At 39.7% G+C, this 26,375-nt stretch overlaps 2 protein-coding genes across 9 annotated transcripts; one reads left to right on the top strand and one right to left on the bottom strand.

The window, feature by feature from the left end:
* Nucleotides 1–187: 187 nt before the first annotated feature.
* Nucleotides 188–18,971, bottom strand: nfat5a (nuclear factor of activated T cells 5a). Of its 8 annotated transcripts, none has more exons than XM_053236829.1 (14): nt 13,664–18,970; nt 12,933–12,983; nt 11,528–11,650; nt 9,320–9,884; nt 7,927–8,110; nt 7,605–7,795; nt 7,324–7,496; nt 7,064–7,198; nt 6,879–6,931; nt 6,665–6,797; nt 6,128–6,202; nt 5,903–6,027; nt 3,541–5,800; nt 188–3,423 (listed from the first exon to the last, which is right to left on the bottom strand). In XM_053236829.1, the coding sequence occupies exons 3-14, from the start codon at nt 11,583–11,585 to the stop codon at nt 3,203–3,205; spliced, it is 4,173 nt and encodes a 1,390-aa protein (XP_053092804.1). In that variant the 5' UTR covers nt 11,586–11,650; nt 12,933–12,983; nt 13,664–18,970; the 3' UTR covers nt 188–3,202. The 8 variants fall into 8 exon arrangements, with proteins under 8 accessions (XP_053092804.1, XP_053092806.1, XP_053092805.1 ...); XM_053236831.1 differs by having other exon boundaries at nt 12,933–13,786; nt 14,034–18,970; XM_053236830.1 differs by having other exon boundaries at nt 12,933–13,786; nt 18,234–18,970.
* A 2,713-nt stretch (nt 18,972–21,684) lies between these two features.
* dbndd1 (dysbindin domain containing 1) lies at nt 21,685–25,200 on the top strand. The gene is made up of 4 exons (XM_026919488.3): nt 21,685–21,832; nt 22,754–22,900; nt 23,234–23,371; nt 24,223–25,200. Exons 1-4 carry the CDS (start codon nt 21,802–21,804, stop codon nt 24,390–24,392), a joined length of 486 nt encoding a protein of 161 aa, XP_026775289.1. The 5' UTR covers nt 21,685–21,801; the 3' UTR covers nt 24,393–25,200.
* Nucleotides 25,201–26,375: the final 1,175 nt, after the last annotated feature.

Here is a 26,375-nt window from a genome sequence, read left to right as displayed (position 1 = left end):
AAAAGACAATAGCTGTATGCTGGAATCCCCTGGAGAAATATAGATACATACAGTATATTAAGTCTAAGGTAATGATTATATAGCAATATTGATTGTAAGTAGCTTTAGAGTAATGAACGGAAACATTCTTTGTGATCAATCTATCTATAAACTATTTTCTATATCAGTCAATCAAAAGACACGCAGAGAACAATTTCAGATCTATCTTTATTTCATACCGATAGCAGCACATTTTACAGAAATAGAACTGCAAGAGTATACAAATTCAGGAGTGTACTGGTTTAAAGCAAAAGACAAATATAGTTATGTTAACTGTTGTTACTTCACATGGACTGAAAAGTAAACTGTTATCCCTGTGACTTCTAGGGTAAGTAATATTCCACAGTAAAATGCATATGAAGAAAATTAACTTTAAAAACACAAACTACTGCTGAGTGATGAAAGCACTCTAAAATTGTGGCAAAACCATTTCACACACTGAACTAACAAACAAAAGTATGTTGATTTTTTTCTGCTCTGTACCTTGTTCTAGCAAATCATAAGAGGCAACCAACAGTCCAAATAAAGTGGTGGAGCTGCATAGCAGTTTCATGACAGAAAGCTCAAATGCATCTCTGCATTTGGATTAGACAACATGTTGACAAGACAGTTAAACATGGAATTAGAATAAATTTGTGACTTTTGGATTCTTTGAAAGCAGAACTAATTTAGTTAAAAACGTACTTTAGAAGTAAGGGGGAACGGTTTTTAAAAGGCACAAAGTACTTCCAATAAGAATAGCACAATTGAACAGAACATAGAATGTATGCATAACATACTGAACATTTTATGTAGTTCTTACAATGATGGACTGTGCAGAAATGCTGTTTTTTTTAACCTGTTTCTGCTTGTTATCTCTTGTATGACATGGCCTTTCGAACCAAGATTAAAAAAAACAAACAAAAAAAAAAGTTATACGCACAAAACTCAAAAAATTCATCCATAAAGTGTTCTGCTGCCATATTCTAAAAATAAAAAGGTGTCTTTTAATTGGTCCTTAATTAGATCTAGTGTGAAACCTATGTCTCTACACCATGAGGTAAAAACACATTCTTTCACTCTGAAATCAGAGTTACCATTTAGTTTGGACTTTGCATGGAACACAAGTTCCAAATCATCAGCCTGTATAAAAACCTCTTGTATTTTTCAGGTCTAATTTGAATATTTGAGATTCACATGACACAGAAGGTTTGCTTCATAGCACAGTGATGGGACAAAAAAACATTGTGACATAATGCATGAAGTACTGCAGAAGGGACACAAAATTCAATATTTTGAAATGTACACAGTACATTTAGTAATTTCAGACTTACAAAAATACTGTATGTATGGCTCACTTAATATGTGTTTAAAAAAAAAATATATTAAAAAAAAAAAAAAACACAGACATTTTACTACATAGACAGCACAACACACCAAACAAATAGTACACAGAGGAAAACAATATCACTACAACTACAGTGTTATTTTTATAGAGTTTGCAGCAAGTGTTAAATACATAATTAGATGACCAATGACTATACAATGATGGACAAATTAGGGAAGGGAAGGGAAATAAATCATACAATGCAAATGTATTTTGGAGGAATTTACATTTCTATAAACAAAATTTATTTGCATGCGAACATTGTCAAAGCAAAAGGTGCTTCTGGAAATGAAAACACTGTTTTTATTGTTTTGTTTTTTTTAAATAATGGGAAACTGTAAACATTTATGATTGTGGGGAAGTTGTCATCTAACAAAATGAAAATCGTCAAAAAGTCTCCCAATAAGAGAAAATAGGCCAATAACATCAGAGAAAGCAGGGACCGAAAATAAAAACCGTGACCACAAGCTTTAGAAACAAAGCATTTTGTAATAATATCAGGCCAAAGGTTGATATAACAATGGTTATTTATGTAATTTATGTAAACAAAGTAGCACCACTATGTCAACGCGTTTAAAAATAAACCCTGTACAACTTCATTTACCAAATCCAACATAATAAATGAATGACATGGTGCTCAATCAACCTTTCACATTAATAAATCTTTCCAGTAGCTAGTGCCCAATTTAACGGTACATCTAATGCGTTTAATATAAAAACATGGATTGAAACTCATGTAACATGGTACAAATATCAATACACTATTTGCTTCTATTGAACACAAAACACACACACACAGAGACACACAGTATACACACTATGTCATGGGCATGCATATCTATAGCTTGGTGGAATATCCTGAAACTGACAATTGGACTAAATATTCCATCTAAATAGATCACTGCTTAAGATTATGTGGACATTGCCAATGTCCTTCTGAGGTCCAACAGTAACACCTTGCTATTTATTACGTACTATATATTGGAAACTAACTTGAGTTTTAGGGCAGTCCACCAGGCTAGCTTATGTATGTATCTGACACATCATCATTATGTAACAATGTACACAAGTGATATAACATGTCCATGACAGGAATGATTAAAGATGGACCGCTTCTTTATAAAATATATTAGATGACAATCAAAAATATCATTTATACAAATATGTACAGTAAATGTTAAACATAACGTATGGATTGAGACTAATGAGGACGCTGCATACAATCACCTAAAAAAAAGCAGTAACCATGGCTCGTTATATAGGTTAATATGAAAATGGAGAGTAAGTATGACTGAGCTGGTACAAAATAGAGGATCTTTTGGGAAAGACTATAAAAAGAGGCAAATATGGATACAAATGGTTTGAAAGCTAAAAAGCATGTAACTCACTTCAAAAACTCAATAAAGTGCTAAACACACCATCTAAAAATTCACAGACAATGAATTAGTCCAAAGTATTACATCAGATTGACAACAGTTTTGCTAGATAACTTGTGTCAGCTTCTGTTAGACAGATGGAAGATGATAACGTATAACAAGAGACGGAATTTGTCAACATGACATTACCGCCGAAATATGAAATGCCATGACAGATCACAACACTGACTTGACAAAACATTTTATTGGCCCCAATTATTTGGTTCCATGATTATACCCCCTGTAACAGCCTACATAATCCATTAAACACATATTAAAGGCTTTAAAAATTTAGATCCTTCAAGTTGCCCAAGTCACTCTTGTGTCTGTGAGCTCAAAACTGAGCTCAAGAAGACTTACCAAGGTGACGTTTCAATGCATTTTACTGTTGTAAGAAGTCCCTGGGAAGCGTCTTCCCTTGTTCCTCAAACTGCTCTAGTAGTTCATCGATCTTCTCGCTGAGGTTGTTGGACTGCTCTAGTAAACTATGAATCTGAGCACTGTTCTGAAGCTGGTTCTGGTTGTGATCTGATCTAGGATGCCCCATGGTGACAAGTTGGTCTGTCAACGTAGGACCAGGAGGGGTTAATAACGGACCACATTCTGGCAAACAGAACAAAAAATAGGCTTGGTGAGATTCCCAAAAATATTCTAATTTAATTTAAGGCACATTTTTAAACATTTTATCTAAATGGTGGCACCATCACAAAGTGGACTTACCAGTGGGGATTTCAAAAATAAATAGGCCTGTTTGTCCTGGCTGTCCAGGCTGGTTGAGGGTTCCCCCTAAAGCTGTCTGAAAAATCGAATCTGGATTCTGTTGACTGGATGTGGCCGGGGAGCTCTGCAACCCTCCAATTGCCACTCCACCCTGACCACTAAACATGGCAGTTGCTGTAGCAGTCTGAGGTAACTCTTGAGTGCCTACACCACTTTGGAGCGCTGAAATGGCTGCCTGTGGCAAAAAAATATTAACAGTGCCCTGGTCTGTGGAAGGGACAGAGGCACAGTTACTAGCACTTGGGACAACCTGCATAGGTTGCTGGTCCTGAAAGAGTCCTGGCTGGGTTGTAGGCATACCAGCAGACGAGTGACCCACAACAGAGGTCTCATCTTGAAAAGACATAGGCTCTGTTGAATCTTGCTGAGCCACATTCACCACACTGGCTTGGGGAAAAAGAATCTGTGGACTTTGTGTTGACTGTGAGGAGGAGACTGTAGACTGACTTGTGGGGTTGTCTGCTGTAATATTACCAGGGCTTGGGACTACCTGCATGGGTTGCTGCTCCTGAAAGATATTTTGTGGCAGTGGGTTGCCACCCATTGGACCCTGGTTCTGGGTACTGAACAGGAGAGTCTGAGGGAGGTCTTGAGGATTAACAGGAGTAGCACAGAACAGTAAGCCAGGCTGTGGTTGCTGCTGGCCCTGACTTTGGGATATTGTAGAAATATTCTGGAACAGGGAAGCTTGCTGAGGTGTTGGTATTTGCTGAGACTGGGAAGAGTGCTGCTCCATTGGAGTGGACAACTGGGGTTGTCCCTGAAAAAGTGACACTGACTGGGTTGCTGAGGTTGACGTTTCCATGGGAGTGAGAAAAGCGATTTGTTGCTGTTGTTGATTTTGAGAATTATTGGATGTTATCTGGCTATGCAGTACACCCTGAGAAATGAACAGGGTAGTTGAGGGAGCCTGTTGCTCAGAAGATAAGTTAGTGCTTGTCAGCATTGTGACTGTATTGGGAAATAAAGCTGGTTGGACCTGGGTAGCTTTAGAAGTGCCAAAGAGCCCTGTCTGTGGTTCCTGTGTGTCAGTAATAGGTGTGTGACTCTGAAACAGCTGCTGAGGAGGTGAGGTTTGGGAGGGTGGCTGCTGAAGAAAGCTAGATGTCTGAATAGTCAGTAGCCCCCTGGCCTGTTGAAAAAGTGTTTGCTGCTGTGGCTGTGGGGATGAATTCTGGAGAAAACCATCAGATGGCTGTGACAGAGAGCCATCTATCTGCGTGGTGCTTTGATGCTCAGACATTTGATCTTGTGGTACTACAGGGTAACTTGGTGTGCATTGCATGGGAATCTGTGGCTGTAAGAGTTCTGATTGTAACTGTTTCTGCAAGTTTTCCAAGACCTCTTGATGTTGTTGCTCTTGCTGAAGTTTTTCTAGATTCTGCTGATGCTGTTGTTGCTGTTGCAGATTATCAAGTACTTTCTGATGCTGAATATTCACCAAAGAGCTTTGTTGCTGAATATCCCCAAGAACCTTCTGGTGCTGCAGGTTTTCCAGAACTTTCTGATGTGACTGTTGCTGTTGCTGATAGTTCTCCAAGACCTTTTGTTGCTGTTGCAGATTCTTCAAGAATGTTTGTTGATGCTGCAGATCAACTAGAGCTTTTTGATGCTGATGCTGCAGATTCTGTAATATATTATGTTCTTGTTGCTGCTGCTGTTGATTGGTCAAAGTGTTCTCGTTGCCACCCAGCCTTAAACTGTTCATGTTTTCCTGGACATGTTGCTGGAGGTTTTCAGCAGAAGGGTTTGAATCATAAATCACAGAATTAAGTTGCTGTTGTTCTTGCAACTCCCTAACAGCTCTTTCCAGCTGTTCTACCTCATCTTGAGGCAAAATGTTCTGGACCTGGGGTTGCTGGGAAGGGGGAGGCCTAGACTCCATCCCCATTACCACCATTCCTGTGCCATCTGGACTGTTGTCTTCTGGTGACAAAGTCTCAGGGGTTTCCCTCAAGAACTGCTGAGGGACCTGTGGGGGCACGGGCTGAAGAACAGTGGCGTCTTCTGACAAGGAGACTTGAAAGGAAGGCGTAGGGGGTATATCCTGTTTCTGAATTGCTGTAAGGGGTTCTGGAGGAGGTACAAACATTGGGGGCACTGACTGTTGAGAGTCAACAGATGGCAGAGGCACAGGGCTAGTAGGAAGTATGGTGGTAATTTCCAAAATCTGTGGGTCTGAATTAAGGACCTCTGCAGGCTGGATAAATTACAAAAATGAAATAATAAATTAAATATTTTTAAAGTTAAAATGCCCAATTTACTTATTAAAATTGAATTGTAAAAATAATTTAAAGTTCACCTTAAAAATGTTAGATGTCGTAGAATTGGTAGAGATTTCCATTGGGGTTACTTCTTCCCTTTTGACTATGGATATCATTGGGGCCATCAAGGTATTGTTAAGACTGTTGGCGCCAGTTTGCATTGCTACAAAGAAATGAGTTGAAACAAATGTGAACATCATAAAGCAGTAAATTCTGATTAAGCCAACGAATGCACACAATTATCATATTTCTGAATCACACACCATTTATCTGCTCTTCAAAAGTGCAAGGCTTGGCTGTTACTGACAATTCTGACTTCACTGGAACATCAACTTTTTCTGCATGACAAAAGAAAGTGTTACTGACATGATCATAATTGGATATAATAACAGAGATATCAGACAACCTGCTCAAAATGGTACACGCGTTATCTAACTTACCAAAGTAAGTAGCTAAGAGGATTTTATACTATAGATTTGGAGCACAGACCGGAATTAGTCAACCAGTCGCTAACATAAAAGTAGTAAACAAGGAGAGCAAATAAAAACACACAGAATGAAGTCTGGACAAATCCTAATCTAATGTAAAACCAAAAAAATAAAAACATCATTCCATATCCCTGAACATGGCATTGGTCACGACATGGCAACTGTTGCTCATCCCAGTTCCAACTGTGAGATCACTGGTAATCCAATGATAGCCAAAGTTTTTCCTTCTACTGTAATTTATTGCCCTTGTAACAAATTTCAGAATATCACTCTGTGTAAGTTTCACATTCAGTTAATAAGCTCTTGACAAACCTGGCTGAGGAGTATAGGTGAAAGACTGTAGGTCATGTGTTCTTCCTGCATTTGTCAACACAGAGATTCCAACTGATACAGGTGAGGTCACTGTCAGGTCATGATAAGGAGGCACCTTTACAACTAGGTGATTCTGGTTGAAATAAGAAAAGTAAAAGAAACTAAATAAACATGCACCATTGCATAATGTATTATTTGGAGCAGCTGCACCTACTTGATGGAAAAGTTCCATGTCAATCTCTGCTTCAGCCTGCCACGAGCTATCATCTGAGACAAACATAGATATTGTTTTGTTTTTAATATTAATATTAAGACAAAAAGAAAAACAAATTAATAACATAGGAGATGACTGGGTTAGGTACAGAAACATTTCATAAACTAAGAATCAACACCAGATACCTGTGGCAATTTCCTGAAAAATAACTTTGGTTCCCTTAAGGAAGTTCTTGCCAATAATGAAGACTTCTTCTCCTCCAGTCACTGAGCAGGTATGAAGACTCTTTTTGAGAATTTCAGGCACTCCAGCAGGTTGGGCTATACAGTAATTAACATAATATTCATCAACTAGAAACCTAGACATGAGCATTCATCAGAAAGGTTTAGATAACGCAGAGGTACATCATCTTGGGAGCTTTCACACAAATTCCTAATATACTCACTACAGAGGATTGGCGAAGAAAGGGTCTGCAGGGTGAGGACAGAGCCATCCGGTCTGGGGATGTTAACTCTGAATGCTAAACGAGCCCGGGTACTTTTCTTTTTAGAGCCAGCCACTCCTATTCGGGCTTCAACATCTGCATTCCTCAATTTCAATATCCCAACACAGTCCACTCTGCAGAGGTAAAAATGTACCCTTGTTTAGTTCCAGTAAAAAAAATAATAATTCTACAAGAAAATACTGCAGAGCTTACAGACAAAAAGAAATCAAGAAAATTCTTACGCTAAAGTCATGGAGTTGCTCGGCTCAAGGCTCACTTCAATAACTGTGGTCCCTTCGATATCCACCTCTTTACAGGCCGTCGTGTTACGTCCAGTCACTTTACATGCTTGATAGAAGCCATGAGGCTTTACACGTCCAGCATCATTAGCCACAAACACTTGGAGAACAACTGGTTCATTCACACCCTCTAACTAGAAGAACACAGTATATCCATGAATACATACCTTCATGTTCAGTTTAAATTAAAGATGCTGGTGTTCTACCAGGGAAGGTGCTTTAAAAAAATAATAAATAAATAAAATAAAATTAAGTTACTTCTTACTTTGACTGTGGGGAAGCCTTGCTGTGTGCGGTCTTTGACGGATCCTCTGCTGCCCTCTGTAAGGTATCGTGCTCGGTGTTGTGTCTCAGGCTGTACTAGAATCTTTAGTTCTTTCCCCTCACTCTTTTGCGGATACTGTGTTGAAAGAATTCCACCTTTCTGACTGCCAGCCACCTCCAGGGTGCTACAGGAAGAGAGCATAAGAGCATAATTTAACAAAACCAAATCTGGATATGGCCATAGTTAATACACTCTACATATATATAATTTTTAATTTATTTAATAAAGATGTTAAAAAGATCCCAATATAACTGTAAGCTTTTATAGTGTTCCTACTAGTTATAACAGTTATGTTAAGCCTCTCTGCATTTTCTGGCAATATTCTTGCCAGATGCACACTTCTGTGAGCTTGCATTGCTGTAAAGGGCCCTCTTAAACTGTCTACTAAGCACCTAGTGTCACAAGCCAGACTTCTATCTTTTGCTAGAGAGTGTGGTACTTTTTGCCTCTAAATGTGGCCAAAAGCCACCTACTTTCACAAAAAGAGGCCAGCTGACTGCAGATGTGAGATTATCTCATTCACTTACCAATGCTGGGGTGAGGGATGAGATGGAAAATACTAAAAATATATATTTTTAAACAACTGTATCAGACTTGCCAAACTTTACCCATTTTGTGTAGGTGCTCTGCATTTTTTACATCCAAATACATGGGAAGGTACTCCAAAAGTTGCAAGTTCTCAAAAAAACTGCAAAGTGGGCCAACACAGTTAGAGACAGAAGTTATCTTCTAACTTCTTTATCTAACTGTATCTAACGAACTCTTGTTTCAAGCCAGTGACTATATCTTCCTCCAAAACAAAGGCAAAATTTGTCATAGTGTTTTTGCATAAAAACCACTGTACATGGAATTGATTCTGAAGCTTGTGCCCAGAAAAGCATACAAAAGATGCACAACGCATCTAACTATTTTTATTCCTAAAAGTGGTAATAAACTGATGATCAGGTAAATTTTCTAACAATTGTTTGCTCTGAGTCATTCTGAGTTTGGGTTCAGATGCCTGTTGAGCTAAATCTGTCCTCTTGCTACCACTCAGAAAAGGTGGCAGCAGTAGTAAATGACTCAGCACATGCACCTTATGTCTGTGGTACAAGTGAAAGTCTACACCACACTAATTTGAAACTATTTTCTGAATATATTTTAGAAATTACTTTATACCCTCACTCATAATGAAACTTTAGTTCACCTGGTACAACTGGTCCCTGTCTTATCCATAACCAGTGCCAAAGCTCAGCTTAACGATCTTGTGATTTTAAAGAACTTAGCTACAAAACACTTATACAGGTTACTGAATGTCAGAAAGTCAGACAGAGAAATTGTAAAGTCAACTCACCTCCCTTTGAGACTGCCCTTTCCTTCAGAGCCAAGTTGTGAAAGTACAAAGTGTGGAGCTTTAGCGCTGTCAGCATCAAACACATCCATGGTTGATTCATCTCTGGCCACAGGCTTCGGGCCTGGCCTCTGGCGGGGAGTTCGCTTACGGGATTTCCGAGGAACCTCAGTGTTGTCATTGTACGAACTGTTGCTCAGCATGCTAAAGTTTGAAACGGAGTCGTCCATCCATATGCTGCCGCTCTGCTCAGAGTCTGGGTTGAGTGTTACCTCATCCTGGCAGGACATGCGGCTGTCGTCAAGCAGGTCTTCTGGCGGTGGAGAGATGTTAAGTACAGTGCGTCGCTTTGAGGGTGTCTGATGGGCCGCTGCTCCGACACCATCATTCCCACCAGTCCCACTGATACCAGAAGCTGAACCAGGCTCCGCTCCCAGAACCTCGACAGGGAGACAGTGGAGCCTGGAAGACTGCTCTGGAGCTGAAGTAGCACAGTGCATGCTGGGACAGGAAGAAGCACTGTTGTGCCCTCCAGGGGAGGATGAAACAACACCGGCAGTGACTGCATCTGTAGTGTGCACAATGCAGAGAGTTAATAATGCTCGTTACTACAAAACTGGCTAGCAGTCCCGATCAAGCAGTTCAATTTGTGCATGATTTTGCCCTAACCCTTTATGCCAATTTTTCCAAATTAAAAACATAGCAATAATATCAGGCCAATCATTTATAAAAGCCATGTTTTTTTCCTTTCCTTTCTAGCCTTCAATGAATACATGTGTGTTCAAAGAAATTTCTTATTCTATCATTACTGCATGTAAGTCTATCATAAATTACAGTCTTTGGCCTAGATGTTAAAAATATGAAATCCTGTGCCATGTAAACATGCGTAAGGCATACAGAGCATGTATAATTTCTATCGCATAACTAACCGCTGAACTAATCTACACAGCCTATCAAAACAAATGGGCTCCAATTATAATTTTCAGGTGTCAGCTAATGCATGCCAATTGGAGGATTTGGTTGGGACTGAGCATAGCCATGGAGACAGAATAAACAAGCTTCTGACCTACGAAGCAGAGAACTGCAGACCATTTTATAAGCAGACTCTCCCTGTTTCAGAGGGAACTCCCTGGAATAAAAACGACAAATGACAGCAAAAGAGCAGTAAGTGCTGGTCAAAGGTCAGCCAATGTCAATATCAGCAAATTTTGGTCAATGAGTCATTTTGTGCACAAATCAATGCTGGTGTTAACCAGAGCACATGGTACCAAAAACAAATTTTGGTAAAAGAAAAAAAAAATTCACAGAGCCAGCATTAAATCTTGAGGGTCCCCGTAATACTCGCAATTTTATCTCTGATTTGTCATCTTATGTTTGGTAGACCTAAAATTTATTGCCCCAAAACAGATCCTTATATGCACAGCCCCATTTTATGCTCAGATTCCTGTCAAAGCAGAAAGCAGCTGAGCAGGAACTTTGAAAAATATAACCCTCCACCACTGCACTGACTAATGCTTAGACTAGAGAACATACAGTTCTTAGTAGAAGGGAGAAGAGCAGAAGAAAAGCCCTTAATTAGGTTTCTCAAACAAAATACTAAATAATGCATCTTAAGGCAAAACTCTACACACTTTCTCTTAAAGATTTCTTAAAGTTAAAATAGTCAAAGGTGGCAAGTGTTAGCAGAGTCTTCTGGGGTCACCTTAACTATAACTTGCTTTGGTGGGCACATGCCAGAAAGTGGTCTGGGCAAAAACCAGGAAACAACCCTTGCTCACTGAGAGCAATAACAGGAAATTCTTTAAACATTTTAGTGGTTTTATTGGAGTGAGTCAACTGAATCTGGTTACAGAACTGAACAGTACACTGATAGATTTCCACCAAAACACAAGTACCTGTGAAAAGAAACAGACCTTGAAAAAAGTAAAGGTATGCAGATGGATATAAAAATACTGTTTGGAAACGTTAACAAATGCAATGTTATGATGTAGGAGGGATGGATTGGTGAAATAACTCTAGACCAAAGCAGAACTCTAGAAATGGAAATGAGGTCACTTGCATGCATGTTAAGAATTCTCACAAAAGTGAGCAGAAGGCAGTAATGAAATAAATCAAGATTGATTAGGAAGGAGAAAATTGGATGAGTCACTTTTTCAGGGCAACAAAAGAGATAAGATGGTAGTAGGAAAATTAGTAGGGAACGTAGCCTACCTGAAGCCACTGCAGCAGAGGGAAGAGGGCCTGCCTCTCCACCACTCTTCTGGCTCATGATGTGGCTGTCCTGTGAGGCTAGAGGAAGCTGAAGTTCTTTAGGCAGGAGGTCATACACTGACTCTGAAATATGCAAAATATGGATGTGAGCAAGCACGAGAGAGTATGCCAGGAACTGTATTTGTGTGTTTGCTGCGTTAGGTTTCCAATTTTGTGGAACAGTCCTTTTTCTCCACTCATAAATTCATTGGCTACTAGCATAAACAATTCGGTATTATTTATTCATTCATCTCAAAATGCCTAAAATGTTCAGTCCATTAAATTCCTTTCATTTTGTAATATCTTTTTGTAACCCTGAAAGCTGAAAAAAAGAGAAGCAGCAGTTAACAATCCACAAACTGTTCTTAGACTCCTCCCCCTTGTTTTGTGATTATTTGATTTGAACCGAGCAGAGTGTCTAGCGTCTATTTTCAGAATTGCTCACACCACGAGACTGCTTAGTGTATGCTGCCACAAATTCTGTCTGCTCACTGCTGGTGACTAATAAAAGTCTTCCCCTTCATGAAACCCTTGTCTAATTGCTAAATGCAGTTCATTTGAGCTTTGCTGAACTTCTGATGCCACGCAGTAAGCCAGAAGAACTTTGGCAGAAATTTGAACTACATGCAAGGTGGAATTATGTGGATGTCTTACAAGCAAGCTAGGCAAAAAGGATCAGGACAGTTTTTCTCTAAACTGTAAGTGCTGACTGGTAATGTTGTGGTCTTTTGTAATGCCATGGCAATGCAGCAGGTTAAATCACCCACCTCAAAAACAGACGTCATCCAGCCCATACAACTTAATTAACAGCGTTGCATAAGGACAGAAAGAGGGGAGTACAGTGACACCACTTCTAAAGGAAAAAAAATTCTAAAGGATAACTTTAAAAACTAAGTTTCACCTTAGAATATTTTCCTTCTTTAAATTTTCTTTACACTAAAAATGTGTTTAAAAAAGTCTGTTTTCCCTGTAACAGTATAAGCACAGATCAGAGAAGGGAGGAGAGGTGAGAGAGACCAAGATAGAGGGGCAACAAATACAGTGAGAGAGAGAGAGAGAGAGAGAGAAAGAGAGTAAAAAAAGAGCCCAAACCCTGCACCAGGTAAGAGTGAGCCTGTAAGTATTCTGGGGTGTATTCTGAAGTGTAAATTCAAAAACTTCACATTTACCCTACCTCCTGACCTACTCAACCCACTGTTCATTTCCTGATAGAAAGAGAGGTCTCTCTCTCTCTCTCTCTCTCACACACACACACACACACAGTTACTTCATTGTTTGTACATCATACATTCTTATTAAAGGCTGAGCCCCCCTAAGGGCTAAACTCTACAAACACTCTTCCCTACTAGAAACCAATAAAACCTGCCTGGTTAGATGAGGATAATGGGGGAACTGTAGAGAAACCACCACAGTAAAACTACAAAAAAATACAGAAAATAAAAACATTAATAATAACATCAATAATAACCATTACTGTAAGAGCAAAATTATAAGCCTCCACACAATAAGAAACTCTTTATTTTATTAGTGGCGGCGGGTCTGTTCTGACTGAAGGAGGCATCCAGTGCAGGACTGCTTAAACATAGATCATTTTCTGTCCAGAGGTTGACAAATGAACAGTATTTGTAACCATACTGGTATTGGCATTTAGTTCACAAATGTATAAAGATGCCTTGCATTCCAAATGTGATTTTTATATTATTATATTTAACTCCCCTTAAGTGGCTTAGTATGATTACGTAAAATGTGATTTGGAGGCTACATCTGAGCTTGGTTTTAGAAAAAAAAATTTTAAAAAAAGTTTAACACTTAAAACCAATCATAAACTGATATGCTGTCCTACGCATTAGAGGACAACCTGAATAAACTGCTAAGCTGATTAAATTTTAACTGTTATAATACACTACAACAGGTTTGATTATTTATATACACTATATATGGCAATACAAATCAAGACTACAGCAGTCGAATCCCACTTGTGTCTACCTTTGACAAATGAAACCAGCCATGTTTTACACGTGCTACATGCAATATACAGTATGGTTGTAGAGAAGCTCAGGAAAATGTCATTAAACTCAAATAAATAACTAAACTCACCGTTCTAATAGGACAACTCCCTGATTTTGGTGAACAGATGTGTCCACTTCAGACTGGGTCCGTGTGAGGTTCAAACATACAGGGATGCTGGTCTTTGTGGAATAGCGTAGTAGACTGTAGGTACTGGGGTCGGGATGGCAGGAGGACATGAGGGTGTTTCCAATGTGCAAATCATACATATTCATAACCATTCAAAGGAGCATAATAATCAATTTATTATTTAATGATTTTAATAGTTTAAATGACACCTTCATGGGTACTTATGGAACAGAACTTGGTGGGCTTTTGAAATATATCATTTAGAGAACAATTCTTACAATTACCCCTCGCAGTATTAATTAACTGATTCATCATCAGTAACTGCTTTTACCTGATCAGTGTCAGGATCCGGAGCTTATTCCAGGAACACTGGGAACACGCCAGTCCATTGCAGAGAAATATTCACACACTCATTCACACCTGAGGCAATTTAGGCCCTGTTCACTTCTGGCATTGACGTGCATCCTGGGTGATCGCATGACAAGTGGACAGCCGAGACGCACAGCCATTCACACCTGGCATTATGAACGTGTCTTCAGTGACCACTTGTGATCGGATTTCGTACATCATTTCCTCTGGAGAAAGGCTGTCACGCGCATTCATTACAACAGTCTTCCACTGTATTCATTTTCAGGCAGAAATATCCCACGAATCGTATCTTGTACCTGTATGCACTGCTTCATACATTTTAATCGTTAATCACATGGTCTGTTAACGAAACGTATAAATGAATGAGAGATGAGCCGATGAATAATGGTATGAAAAGCAGCTGCTGTTATAGCATCACCATTATCCACAAGTCTAGTAGTAGAGAGCTCTGCCATTCAGCAGGATTTCCAGACAGTCTCGCAATGATTATATATTTTCCGGCTAGGGCAATGATGCAGCTGATTGGTTGGACCATCGTTGCTGTAGGGGGATGCATCAAGACGTATTCGCGTTCACACTACAAGTGTGACGTGGCCATATGTATCCCAGTAATGTGGTTTGAGTGATTGGCTCACAGTGCATCTCTGAGACATATTTGACCCTGCTCGCGCCTGTCCTTAGTGCTGTGCACCTGTGATCCAATCAGCCTGGATGCATGTTAATGCCAAGTGTGAACGGGGCCTTAGAGTAGCCCGTCCGCCTATCTGCATGTTTTTGGCAGGCGAGTGGAAACTGGAGAACCCAGAGGAAACTGATGTGAACACAGGGAGAACATGTGAAACTTCACACACACAGTAACCCAAGCTTAGGTTCGAACCCTGGTCCCTGGAGCTGTGAAGCAGCAATAATGAGACCCACTGTGCCACTGTACCTGCCCGTAGTATTAATGCTAATAAATGAGTTGTTTCATAGTACATTCATATCATGAGGCTTGCATTAAGATGCTCATTATACTATATCTAACCTTCAGACATGTAAATGTTTTACTGTCTGTCTTCTCCCAGTGATATAAAAATTCACCCTGTTCTATGTCTTGTTTATGCTGTAAACAAACAAAAACAATAAACCAGTAATCTGTGCAAAAGCATTTACCAAAATGTGTGTGTATGTGCATGTGTGTGTGACACTATGCTTTCAGCCAAAATCAAAAGTATGCCTGCATTTACAAAATGTGTAGGTTGCTACAAATGAACAAAACACACACAAGCGCATTGTTTCTGGTCAAGTTTGTTGGTCCTGAATGAGCAATTAGGAGAAATCAGGCTACATCACTGTAGTCATACAGGTTTGCAAACTCAGTGACATTCCAGATTTTTTTTAATCACCATCTGTGTTGAAATTGTTGTAAAATATATATTCTGAATAGCAGAAAGTTCTAAGTGTCACAAAACATTCTTAAAATCACAGGGACGATCAGAAAGTCACTCAATTTGGAGACATATTTGCCAAAATGGCACCACTGCTGCAAAGGCATTAAAGAATTATCGAATTCTGCTCAGGCTGCATTTTTCTTTTTAATTTATTTTTATTTTAATTTAGGGATTAAATCTGGTGCAAAGGATTCGTACAGATACAACTAGAGCTCTAGATTCTGTACCCGCTGATTTACACACACCTTTCATCTAGTCACCCAGGATCTAAACAAACAGGGATAACCCTGTCTGCTGAGAACGCACTCGAGCGCTACAAGGTTACAGCGCTGCAGAACAGTTTAATACGACAGTAAACACAATGGTATGGGTAGTGTTGCAGGAGCAAACAGGTGCTTCCTTAAATAGATAGAGGGCCATGGTTTGCTTGTTAAACTCAAAACGCACGCCTGGAAACGGATGGATACGTGGATATGGAAATTAATTAATCAGAGGCCAATACAGGCTGTATGTGCAACATGGAAAGGTTGGTGTACATGGACAACTGAGAGTAGCTAAAATGCTCCACGGTCTCCGGTTTGATCCTGAGGTTGGTTACTGTCTGTGCTGAGTTTCTCTAAATGTTCTCCCTATGCCAGTGTGAGTTTCCTCTGGTTTCCTCCAACCTCCCAAAAACATGTCATGAGGCAAACTGGTGACTCTACATTGCCTGTAGGTGTGAATGAGTGTGTGTGCATATAATGTGCCCTGCAATAAATCCAACATGACCCTGACCACGTTAAAACTGTTACTGAAGAGGAATGAATGAATGAATGAATGAATGAATGAAATGCTCCATCACCTAGCTGTACCCATGCTGCACCATATTTCCTCAATGTGTTGTTAAGTTGAGCATGCTTATTTCCATTGCCACTGAGCAAATACGCAGTAGACTTATGGCGTGGACCCAATATCTAGTTAGGACTCCATCACAGTCCTCGTAAAATGGCTGGAGAGCCGTGATTTCATTCTGCATGTTGATGTATTTCCTTTTGAAACAGGAAGTCAGAGTGACAGCATGCTTGACTGATTTACATAACAGCCAGTAGTGTCTGAGATAAGCCACACTCCTGTCAAATCTAAACAGACTTAGCAAACTAGCTGAGTCTGAACAGTAAAGAGTTTAGCGAGAGCAGTTTTTCAACTGTTTTTGGACTTATGCTGTACATGTCTCAGCTGTCTGTCAGCAGCACTGATGGTGATGGAGAGCATGGTCATCACCACGAGACATCTGATGTGTCTGAATGGTAGATAAAATTATATTATTTACTCTTACTAATGGAGAAAAAGGAACGGTGTGTAAAGACAGTCACATCCTCAATCACATCAGAGGTAGCAAAATATATTGCGTGAGCACGAGTGTTGTTATACTGAATATGCCACAGATAATGACAGCCATTCTGATATTCACTAGAACAGCTTGATTGCGAGTGTGATTATTACTTTTATATGACAGTTCTATAAACAGGAAATTTCAGATATAATATGGCCAAATATTTTGTTTATTTTTGCTCTGTCAACAGAAGTAGTTCCCAAAAAAGCCGCAGCTGGATAGGGCGTTGCATGACTGGCTGACTGACAGCCACAAGTAAGTGTTAGAGCAGCTTCAGAGTAATGAACTTTCTATAGAATTGTAATTTTATTAGCGAACACAGAAATGTGGCATGATACAAACAGCAAAATGTACCAGTGCTGTTATACTAAATATCAGCACTCTTGGAACGTGCTTGCCCGATCAGATTAGTGGACCCGAACTAAGTGCTGGATAATCCAGAATTTAATAAATAAATAAATTTATAAATGTGTCTGTTCCATAACTGTGAAATGAATAAACTCCAACCTTTTCTTTTTCCAGTCTCAGTGGTTCAATGGGTTCTTTCTTTCTCAATGGTTTGTAAAGGGAATAGAGTGCGTGAGGACAGAAAGCCAAAAAAGCACAGACAAACCATGTTTGCTGCTAATGAGGCGATACTGTAGAGCAAAACCCGCCTCCGGGAGGCGGGACATTTATCTAGAGGGCATTTCATTGGATGAACACAAGACTAGTACAGGAATGTGTCATCAAAAAATTTTAATTGTTTTCCCAGAAGTGGCGAACAATACAATTAAGAAACCAGTTTTTTTTTTTTTAGATATACTATTGTACTGTCTAAAGGACATGTCCAGAAATCAGTGAAACACCAGTTTTGGTTTCTCTTTAAGTCCAGTGGTGGCCTCCTCACACCCAGTCTGCTCCACAAAGCACAGACTGAAACAAACACAAGGCTGCAGCCTGAATAGTTCTTCCTATTCAGAAATATATCCTTCTTAAAATAATAATCCGCACGCATAGCTCTTTCATCTAATCTCTGTTCAAGGTTAATTAGTAAACACAAGTCCTTGGCCTTAGTGAAGGACGGTACAGCTGGCGCGAAGCTGTCACCGAAACAAACTGCACTCAAGTGTAAGAAAACAAAAACACACCGCCACCGTCAGGCAACACAACACAACACACAGACACGCACACACACGCACGCGCGCGCGCGCGCACACACACAACACACACGAGCGCGCGCTGGCTGGCTACAGTGAGCTAGCTAGCTAACTAGCTGCTCAGAGAGGCTAAATATTACCACAGTAATGCCTTCCTAAATGGATTTAGTCTATCACGAATAAACTGAGTAATAAAATATCCCTAAGGACAACATGCTTACCTTTTGAATACAGAGATTTGGGTGAATTGAGGTCGATATCCGTGCTTAGAAGAGCTATGAAATCAGAGGGCATACTAACTTAGCGAGGTTAGCTGTGTGGTTAGCTCAGAGCCTAGTGAGAGCAGGGCTAACGGCTTCTCCCACTCCTCCAGGCGGATAACTCAATGGGCAAGTGGCTGCGGAGGCCAAGCTAGGCAAGCGAGGACACTGGTTCAGGCATCAATATAGTTCCTAAGTGCATTAAAAACCGGACTGTAGACATCTGCGTTTATTCAGTACCCTGAAACGAGCGCTTTACAATTTCTCTTCACCCATCTGACTAGCTAGTTAGCCATAACAGCCATTCACCGTTTCCTGAACGACTCCGCCCCCTTCGCACGCATGCGCACAGGCTCGGGGGCTTGTAGGCGGCATGGGACGCAGGAGTGTTATGCAGCTGACGCTGAAATGCAGCTGCTCGCGTTTTCAGCTGTTTCTTCTTTTAAACTATACACGCGTTCTCTGTATGTAGGAGATGGACTAATGTGCCTTTTTATTTCTCAGATTTATATGAGACGCCACGGTGATGTGATAATTTACATCGATAAAACAAAGCTTCTAGAGGACAACCTCAAAACGCAGGCAGTCAGGTCCATAAGTATTTGGACAGTGACACAATTTTGGTAATTTTGCCTCTGAACACCACCACGATGCATTTGAAATGAAGCAATCAAGATGTGATGCAGCTGTTTAGGACTTACAGCCATTTATTTGTCCAGAGTCTCTCCATTTTCACAGGCTCAAAAGTAATTGGACAATTGACTGCAGTTTCATGGCCAGGTGTGGCCTGTTTCCTCCTTATTTCATGACACATTAAGGAGATAAAGGTCTGGAGTTGATTCCAAGTGTTGAATTTGCATTTGGTAGCTGTTCATGGGAACTCTCACTATGTGGTCCAAAGAGGTGTTGATGCAAGTGAAGGAGGGCATCATTAGGCTGAAAAAAAAAAAACAGACATATCAGAGAGATAGCAGAAACTTTAATATCGAATCAACAATCTGGTACATTCTTTAAAAAAAAAGGAATGCACTGGCAAGCTTAGCAATGTCAAAAGGCCTGGAAGACCGCAGAAAACAACTAAAGTGGATGATGGCAGAATTCTTTCCTCGGTGAAGAAAAACCCCTTCACAACATCTAACCAGGTCAAGAATACTCTTAAGGAGTTAGGGGTATTATTGTCAAAGTCTACAATCAAAAGACGTCTTCATGAATATAAAAACAGACAGTTTACCTCAAGACGCAAAACACTGGGAGCACTCAAGAACAGAAAGGCCAGATTAGATTTTTTAAAAAGCCTCTAATAAAAGCCTGACCAGCTCTGGAACAAGCTTATTAGAACAGATAAAATCAAGATTAACTTGTACCAGAATTTTAGGAAGAGAAGAGTATGGAAAAGGACAGGAAGGGTTCATAATCCAAAGTATACTACATCATCTGTCAAACATGGTGGAGGCAGTGTTATGGCATAGGCGTGTATGGCTGCCAGTGGAACTGGGTCACTGGTGTTTATTGATGATGTGACTGCTGATAGAAGTAGCAGGATGAATTCTGAAGTGTATAGAGCTATACTTTCTGCTCAGATTCAAATGCTGCAAAACTGTTAGGATGGTATTTCACAGTACAGATGGATAACAACCCAAAACATACTGTGAAAGCAGCCCAAGAGCTTGGAAATTAAATGTTCTTAAATGGCTGAGTCAGTCACCTGACCTCTACCCAACTGAGCTGCTTTTCACTTACTGAAGAAAAAAACTGAAGGCAGAAAGACCCACAAACAAGCAGCAACTGAAGACAGCTTCAGTAAAGGCCTGGCAAAGCATCTCAAGGGAGGAAACTCAGCATTTGGTGATGTCCATGGGTTCTAGACTTTAGGCAGTCATTGATTGCAAAAGATTTGAATCCAAGTGTTAAAAATAATTCTTATATTTATAATTATGTTAGTTTGTCCAATTACTTTTGAGCCTGTGATAATGGAGGGACTATGTAAAAAATGGCTGTAATTCCTAAACGGTAAATGCAATATTTTTGTTAAATCCCTTGAATTAAAGCTGAAAGTCTACACTTCAATCACATCTTTATTGCTTCATTTCAAATCTACTGTGGTGGTGTACAGAGGCAAAGTAATGAAAATTATATTACTGTCTAAATACTTATGGACCTGTCTGTATGTAGGATATAGTAACTCATATAATCACTCTTTACATCCATGGGGAGCAGAAAAGCATCTCAGCATACACAGAACATTGAACCTTGTGGTGAATGGGTTACAACAGCAGATGACCACATCAGATTCCACTCCTGTCAGCCAAGAACAAGAATCTGAGGATATCATCTGGACATTTGAAGATTAGAAAAAAAGATCTTCTGCTGTTGCAGCCCATCCACCTCAAGGTTTGATGTGTTGTGCTATATGAGATGCTTTTCTGCTCACCACAGTTGTAAAGAGTGCTTATTTGCATCCCTATAGACTTCCTGTCAGCTCAAATAGTCTGGTCTTTCTCCACTGATCTCTCTCATCAACAAGGTGTTTCAGCCTGCAGACCCTCCACTCAGAGGATGTTTTATGTTTTACGCACCATTCTGGGTAACCTCTAGAGACTGTTGTGTGTGAAAATCTCAGGAGATGAGCAGTTTCTGAAATACTCAAACCAGCCCATCTGGTACCATCAACCATGCCATGGTTAAAGTCACAGAGATCACACTTTTTCTTCATTCTGATGTTTGATTTGAACATTATCTGAAGCTCTTGACCTGTATCTGCATGATATTTTTTGTATTGTGCTGCTGCCACATGATTGGCTGATTAGATAACTGCATGAATGTACAGGTGTTCCTAATAAAGTGGATGGTGAGTGTATGTGGCACAATAGGGTACCATTTTTTTAAGCCATCTTAATGGAATCTATAAAATCTCTATTAGATCAGGTTTGCACCTAGCGTTGAGCAAGCAAAACAAAGCCATCATTATAACTGCCCTCAAATCCTTTGAAAAGAGAAGGTGAAGTATTTTGTCTCACCTGGTTACTCATCAGATTGACCTATTGTTAAATTAGCTCCATTTGAGAGATAATGATATTTATACATATGTAGGCCCATTTTCAAAGAGTCATATTAGTTCCTATTTCATATAATATGAAGGGACAGTATTATCTTTACTACCAGAGTTAATCATTAATGCTTAGCCCCACCTTAAATAGCTAAGCAGCTCCTTATTTTCATCCCAAAATCATTCTTTTTAGTCTCTTGCTGGGTCCTCTCTTCATTTTTTCCTCAGTACGATTTTTGTAACAGATGGCGATTGCATTTTTTTTTTTTTGCCATTGTCTTTCTTTGCCATTGTGCTGTGCTTGCTGCAAGACAAGGGATATGTGGATGTGACTGCATGTATAAAGAGAGGAAATCAGGAGAGAGAGAGAGAGAGAGAGAGAGAGAGAAAGGGTGCATGACGAAGGAGGCTACGCCTCACACTTCCCCTCCCATCCCTGTCTGCAGCGCCAGACAGCATTGCACCGGCTGCTGTGTAGGCTGAATGGAGGCTCAGGCAGACTCCAGTGCTGCAGGTAAGAGACACCCTTTTTGTCCTACCACAGCTTGGCATGTGGCTGTGCAGACACAATAAATGGAAGAGCGTCTCTGTACTGGAAAGACTGTTACGCATACAGGCTCTATCTTTTTTTTTTTTTTCCTGCACATAAGACAGACATGCACAAAAAGCCAGCATTCAGAATGCTTCGGTTCAGTAGTACAGGGAGCTGGTGTTCATGCTTATGAACTGATTCTGAAAAGGTGATTATGTATACAGGATGAAATGGTTGTAGTGTATTTAATGGCCGTTGTTAGCATTATTTAAAAAAAAAAAAAAAAAAACAGCGCTTCATAGAATTTGACATTGACATACATACATATAAGGCATCAAGAATATGGTTTAGACACCGAATTAGGTGCTTTGTTAAAATCATTAATGGCCATTAATTTGTTCAAATCTGCTGTATCCGACTACGTGTGGGTTTTGTGAGGGAGTAATGTATTATAACGAGAGATTTGGGGTTGGGAAAGGATGCTCTGCTCACTGCAGAGAAATGAAGCAGTCATAGTAACACACTGTCTGGTAAAATACCTGCCCCACTCATGAAGTGTGTGTAGTTCCTCTGAGAGCCAGAGTAGAAAAAACGAGTCCCTCGTAACAAATGGATCTGTTTTCCCCCATGAGTAGTAAAGGTTAAAATGAAACACCTGTCTGTTGTGGTATCTGCCCCAAAGCGATCGATAGACAACGGTCAATTGCATCACCTCATTGTGAAACAGAGCTATATCAGGTTTCTTAATTCTGGCAACCTCCAGCAACCACATTTTCAAACCAAATGCAGACATTCACTACAGGAATGTTGCTGGCAATGCTCTCAACCATCAACAAATGGTTATGTTCTGCTCAGTAATTCCCAAATAAGCATTCAAATTCTTTTTTTTTTTTTTTCCTGCAGAGCCTAACAGACAGAAAGACTTTCAGAAACTTCTCAAGTCGTCCAGCTCTGCTAGTCTCACTACTGAGGCGTCTCACAATGCTGCAGGAGAGCAAGTCGGGACCCCCGGGCACCACTGCAGCCAGGTCCTGACCGCAGAGAGACGGCGTAAGTGGGAGTGTCCAACAGGGGCCACTGTGATCACTGCAACCACAAAACTATAAAGATAGAGCAAGATCATTCTAATCTAGCTCTAGCATGGATGATCCACTGGAATACCTATGTTTATTTGATGGAAAGAGGATCAATATATTTTATTAGATATGATAAATAGTTATACAGCCTTCTCCTAAAATAATACCATCAGCTCCATGATCACAAAGTTAGACTAAGCAGAATCACACCGAATGCTCTTTTTATCTGTAGTTTTTCTGATTGTTAGCAATCCGAGTTACCACTACTAGTCATGGTTTCTCACTGTTGTGTCTCATCATCCTTCAGAGCCACTGAGCAGCGTGTCCTCTCTAGAGGTTCACTTTGATCTGCTGGACCTGACAGAGCTGACTGACATGTCTGATCAAGAGCTGGGAGAAGTGTTTGCTGATTCAGATGAAGAGAATCACAATGAATTGCCAGCAAGTGAGTAGAAATTTCACTTCAAGTGCTACCATTTTAAAATTGAAATAAAAAAAAAAAGATAGCAAGTTTTAATTTTAATTTAATTTAGTTTGGCATGTTTACTTTTTGTGAATATTATGACTAATGATACAATTAAAACACAAAGGTCAATGTTTGACAGTGATTTTACACATTGCAAATGGAAACCATTTCTCAGAAATGTATTAGTTTAATTTTCTTGTTTCGTCCCAAATTTGTTTACTATTTCCCATCTGCACATTCATGATTTTGAAGTGTTGAACTGAAGTGCACAAATGTGTACCTCCCGAATATTTTGTGTTACAATACTATCGGAAGCACAAGACAGAAGACAGGTTTTGTCTGTTGAGATCACGGTTGCGTTACCTGTTTATGTGTAGGAATAACCTCAACTAATCATTTCATTTTTAAACGGTGAAAATGAACATCCTCCCCCAAAGAAGAGAGGGCTTGGATGGTATCAAATTCTTTGTGTGAGAATTGTAATTCAACTGTATATTGCAAGTCATTCAATTGTAAGTCACTCTAGATAAAAGTGTTTGCCAAATGAATAGAAGTAAAAGTAAAGTTCAGAGTTCTTCATTCAACTCATCAGACAAATCCAAGGCATTCTTGGGCTGAATTTGTTGTGATAGAACAAAGATTCTCAGATCCCCTGCTTTAGTGCTTTAGCTCACGAGCTAATCAGTAATTGGAGTAGTTGGATCAGGCATGTTGGAATCAGGGAAAACTGCTGATTAGTACTCCTTTAGCATTGATGTTGAGAAAAAAAGAAAACCTCAAATGTCTGTAGGTCTCAGGAAACGTGTTCTCTTGGTTTGTTCATCTTTCAGATCATCAGCCACCATTGCCTCGTTTCCCTCATGGCGGTTACGTCCGATCGCCCTCCTGGACCCGAGGGTGCAAAGGGGAGCAGCAACCCAGAGACAGGAAGCATCACAGCGACTCAGAGAACACTGAGCCTTTGCTAAAGATCGAGCGCTCCCAATCGCAGCAGCCCTGAGCCACGGCCAGCTACGTGGGCTCAGAGAGGACATGCCGTCCTTGTCTGGGGGATGAAGATTCCTTCCCAAGGAAGCGATGAGGGATCTCTGAAAGGACACAGAGACCCCTGCTCAAGATACAGCGATCTTTCTGCCTAAAAGAGGCAAATTGAGCCAATAGATAACATCAAATGGTGATAGAAGAGTGGGCTCTCCAGGAAATGCAAAATTTCTCCTCTAACCAGCAATCAATGGGAAATGTATCAGTGATACAGTTAACCAGTTTTCAGCATAGCTATGTGACGAACTGGCAGCATGACCTCATGAAGCTTTCTGGCACATTCGGTGTCTTCAAGGATCATTTTAATGGAGAAGAACTGACCTAAGGCGCTGTCGAGAAGTGATATTTTAATGTGTGAGGCAATTCATCAACAGCAAGTTTGTTCTACAAGTGGGACAAAAAACCTCACCTGCATTATCATACACATAGACTAGCTCCCGAATTATTTAAAAAACGGGGAGAATTATATAAAATTAGGAAGAGCAACCAGTTTATGCCTAAACATCAAAGCAATTATATTTTTCATCCAAATATTCCCACTAGTATTCCTCTACGTGTTTTGAGTCCTAAATTCAAATTCAAATTGAAAAGATTAAATGAACAACATGCCATTCAATTGTGTGAAACTTTTTCACTTGAGCATTTATAAAACAGTATGACAGTTACAGGTTATTACAGGGTTAAATGTTACGCATGTTTAAAACAGGGTATGACATTATACATGAAGAAATGATGACAGGTAAAACAGGCAAACCAACCTAAATGAATAAAATGTCAAGAAAATAAAGAACCTTAAACACAGTGCATGTTGTTATTTTATATGTGAATTTCAGAGATCATATGAAGTTGTTTTTAATATTTATATACAAATGGGCGACAAATTAAAGGAAAAAACACAGTAGGTGTGAGGCAGGAATACACCCTGGATGAGACTCCAGTTCAACGCAGGACACCGTACACACACGCATTCACACACTCATTCACACCTAAGAGCATGACTGTAACATGATGCAAGCACTATGAAACCTCATGCATTTTCATTCACTTGCTGGAAGCTGTAACAAAAAGGGAAGTTTTAGGTGTGCCCAGTACAGCAGTGCAGATGATTCCCAAAATGACTGCAGAAAACAGTACACCATCAAGAAAGAGGTTATAACAAAAGAAATATACAGAGTGCTTCTTATTTGGAAAACAAGGTGAACTTTAGATAATTGTAGCGTACAATTTAGAATACCAACAATATCTTTAACAAAATCCTTGCAAAGGTGTCTGGTTTATATTTATAGATTATTATATTAGCTATATCCAGAGAAAACTACAGGGGAGCACCCCATCATTTAGTCAGATGGAGCTGAGCTTCAGTACTTTAATTTGATGGAAATGGAAATTATAGCATGCCATAATGGTGATAATAATAATATATTTTCTATAGAGCAGTGTGAAAGTTTATTTCAAAATTGTACATGTACTTACATACATAGATAGCTGTGCACCTACATTTGATCTTTTAAGGAAACATGTTCCTTAATTGCTAGATTAAAGGCTTTACTGTGTCATGTATTATTGCCTGAAAAGAACATATGGATGTTTTGATATCATTTTTATATATCAAAGACCACCTCCTAAAGTCCAGTTTAACCCTGTATACACAGTTTTAAGTTAACAACTGAACAGTACTGTATAGGCTTAATGATCCAGTTTTGCTGCTATATTTACACTGGCTTTCAGAAAGACACCACAACAAAATATAATCACAGCATGGATACTGTATCATCACTAAAACTGTAGACTTAAAGCATTTTAACTTAATTTCCAAGCCTGCAAAATGGCACTTATTCTGGTGTCCAGCTTTGAAAACAAGAAGTTCCCTGATATCCAAAGCATCCGCTTCGGGGGAGGAAGGCTGAGGGTGCGATAAATCAATCTGGCTGTGGCCTAGTTG

The sequence above is a fragment of the Pangasianodon hypophthalmus genome, chromosome 9 (genome assembly GCF_027358585.1).
Source record: "Pangasianodon hypophthalmus isolate fPanHyp1 chromosome 9, fPanHyp1.pri, whole genome shotgun sequence".
NCBI lineage: Eukaryota > Metazoa > Chordata > Actinopteri > Siluriformes > Pangasiidae > Pangasianodon > Pangasianodon hypophthalmus.
This window is presented reverse-complemented; position numbering and strand designations above follow the sequence as displayed.

Coding starts and splice junctions, on each gene's coding strand:
- nfat5a (XM_026920021.3), bottom strand. CDS start 18,306: ATGCCCTCTGATTTCATAGCTCTTCTAAGCACGGATATCGACCTCAAT. Junction 7,497..7,604: donor AGCAACTCCATGACTTTAGC/GTAAGAATTTTC, acceptor TTACCTCTGCAG/AGTGGACTGTGTTGGGATAT. Junction 6,203..6,664: donor CACCTATACTCCTCAGCCAG/GTTTGTCAAGAG, acceptor TTTGTCATGCAG/AAAAAGTTGATGTTCCAGTG.
- dbndd1 (XM_026919488.3), top strand. CDS start 21,802: ATGGAGGCTCAGGCAGACTCCAGTGCTGCAG. Junction 21,833..22,753: donor GGCAGACTCCAGTGCTGCAG/GTAAGAGACACC, acceptor TTTTTCCTGCAG/AGCCTAACAGACAGAAAGAC. Junction 22,901..23,233: donor CCTGACCGCAGAGAGACGGC/GTAAGTGGGAGT, acceptor ATCATCCTTCAG/AGCCACTGAGCAGCGTGTCC.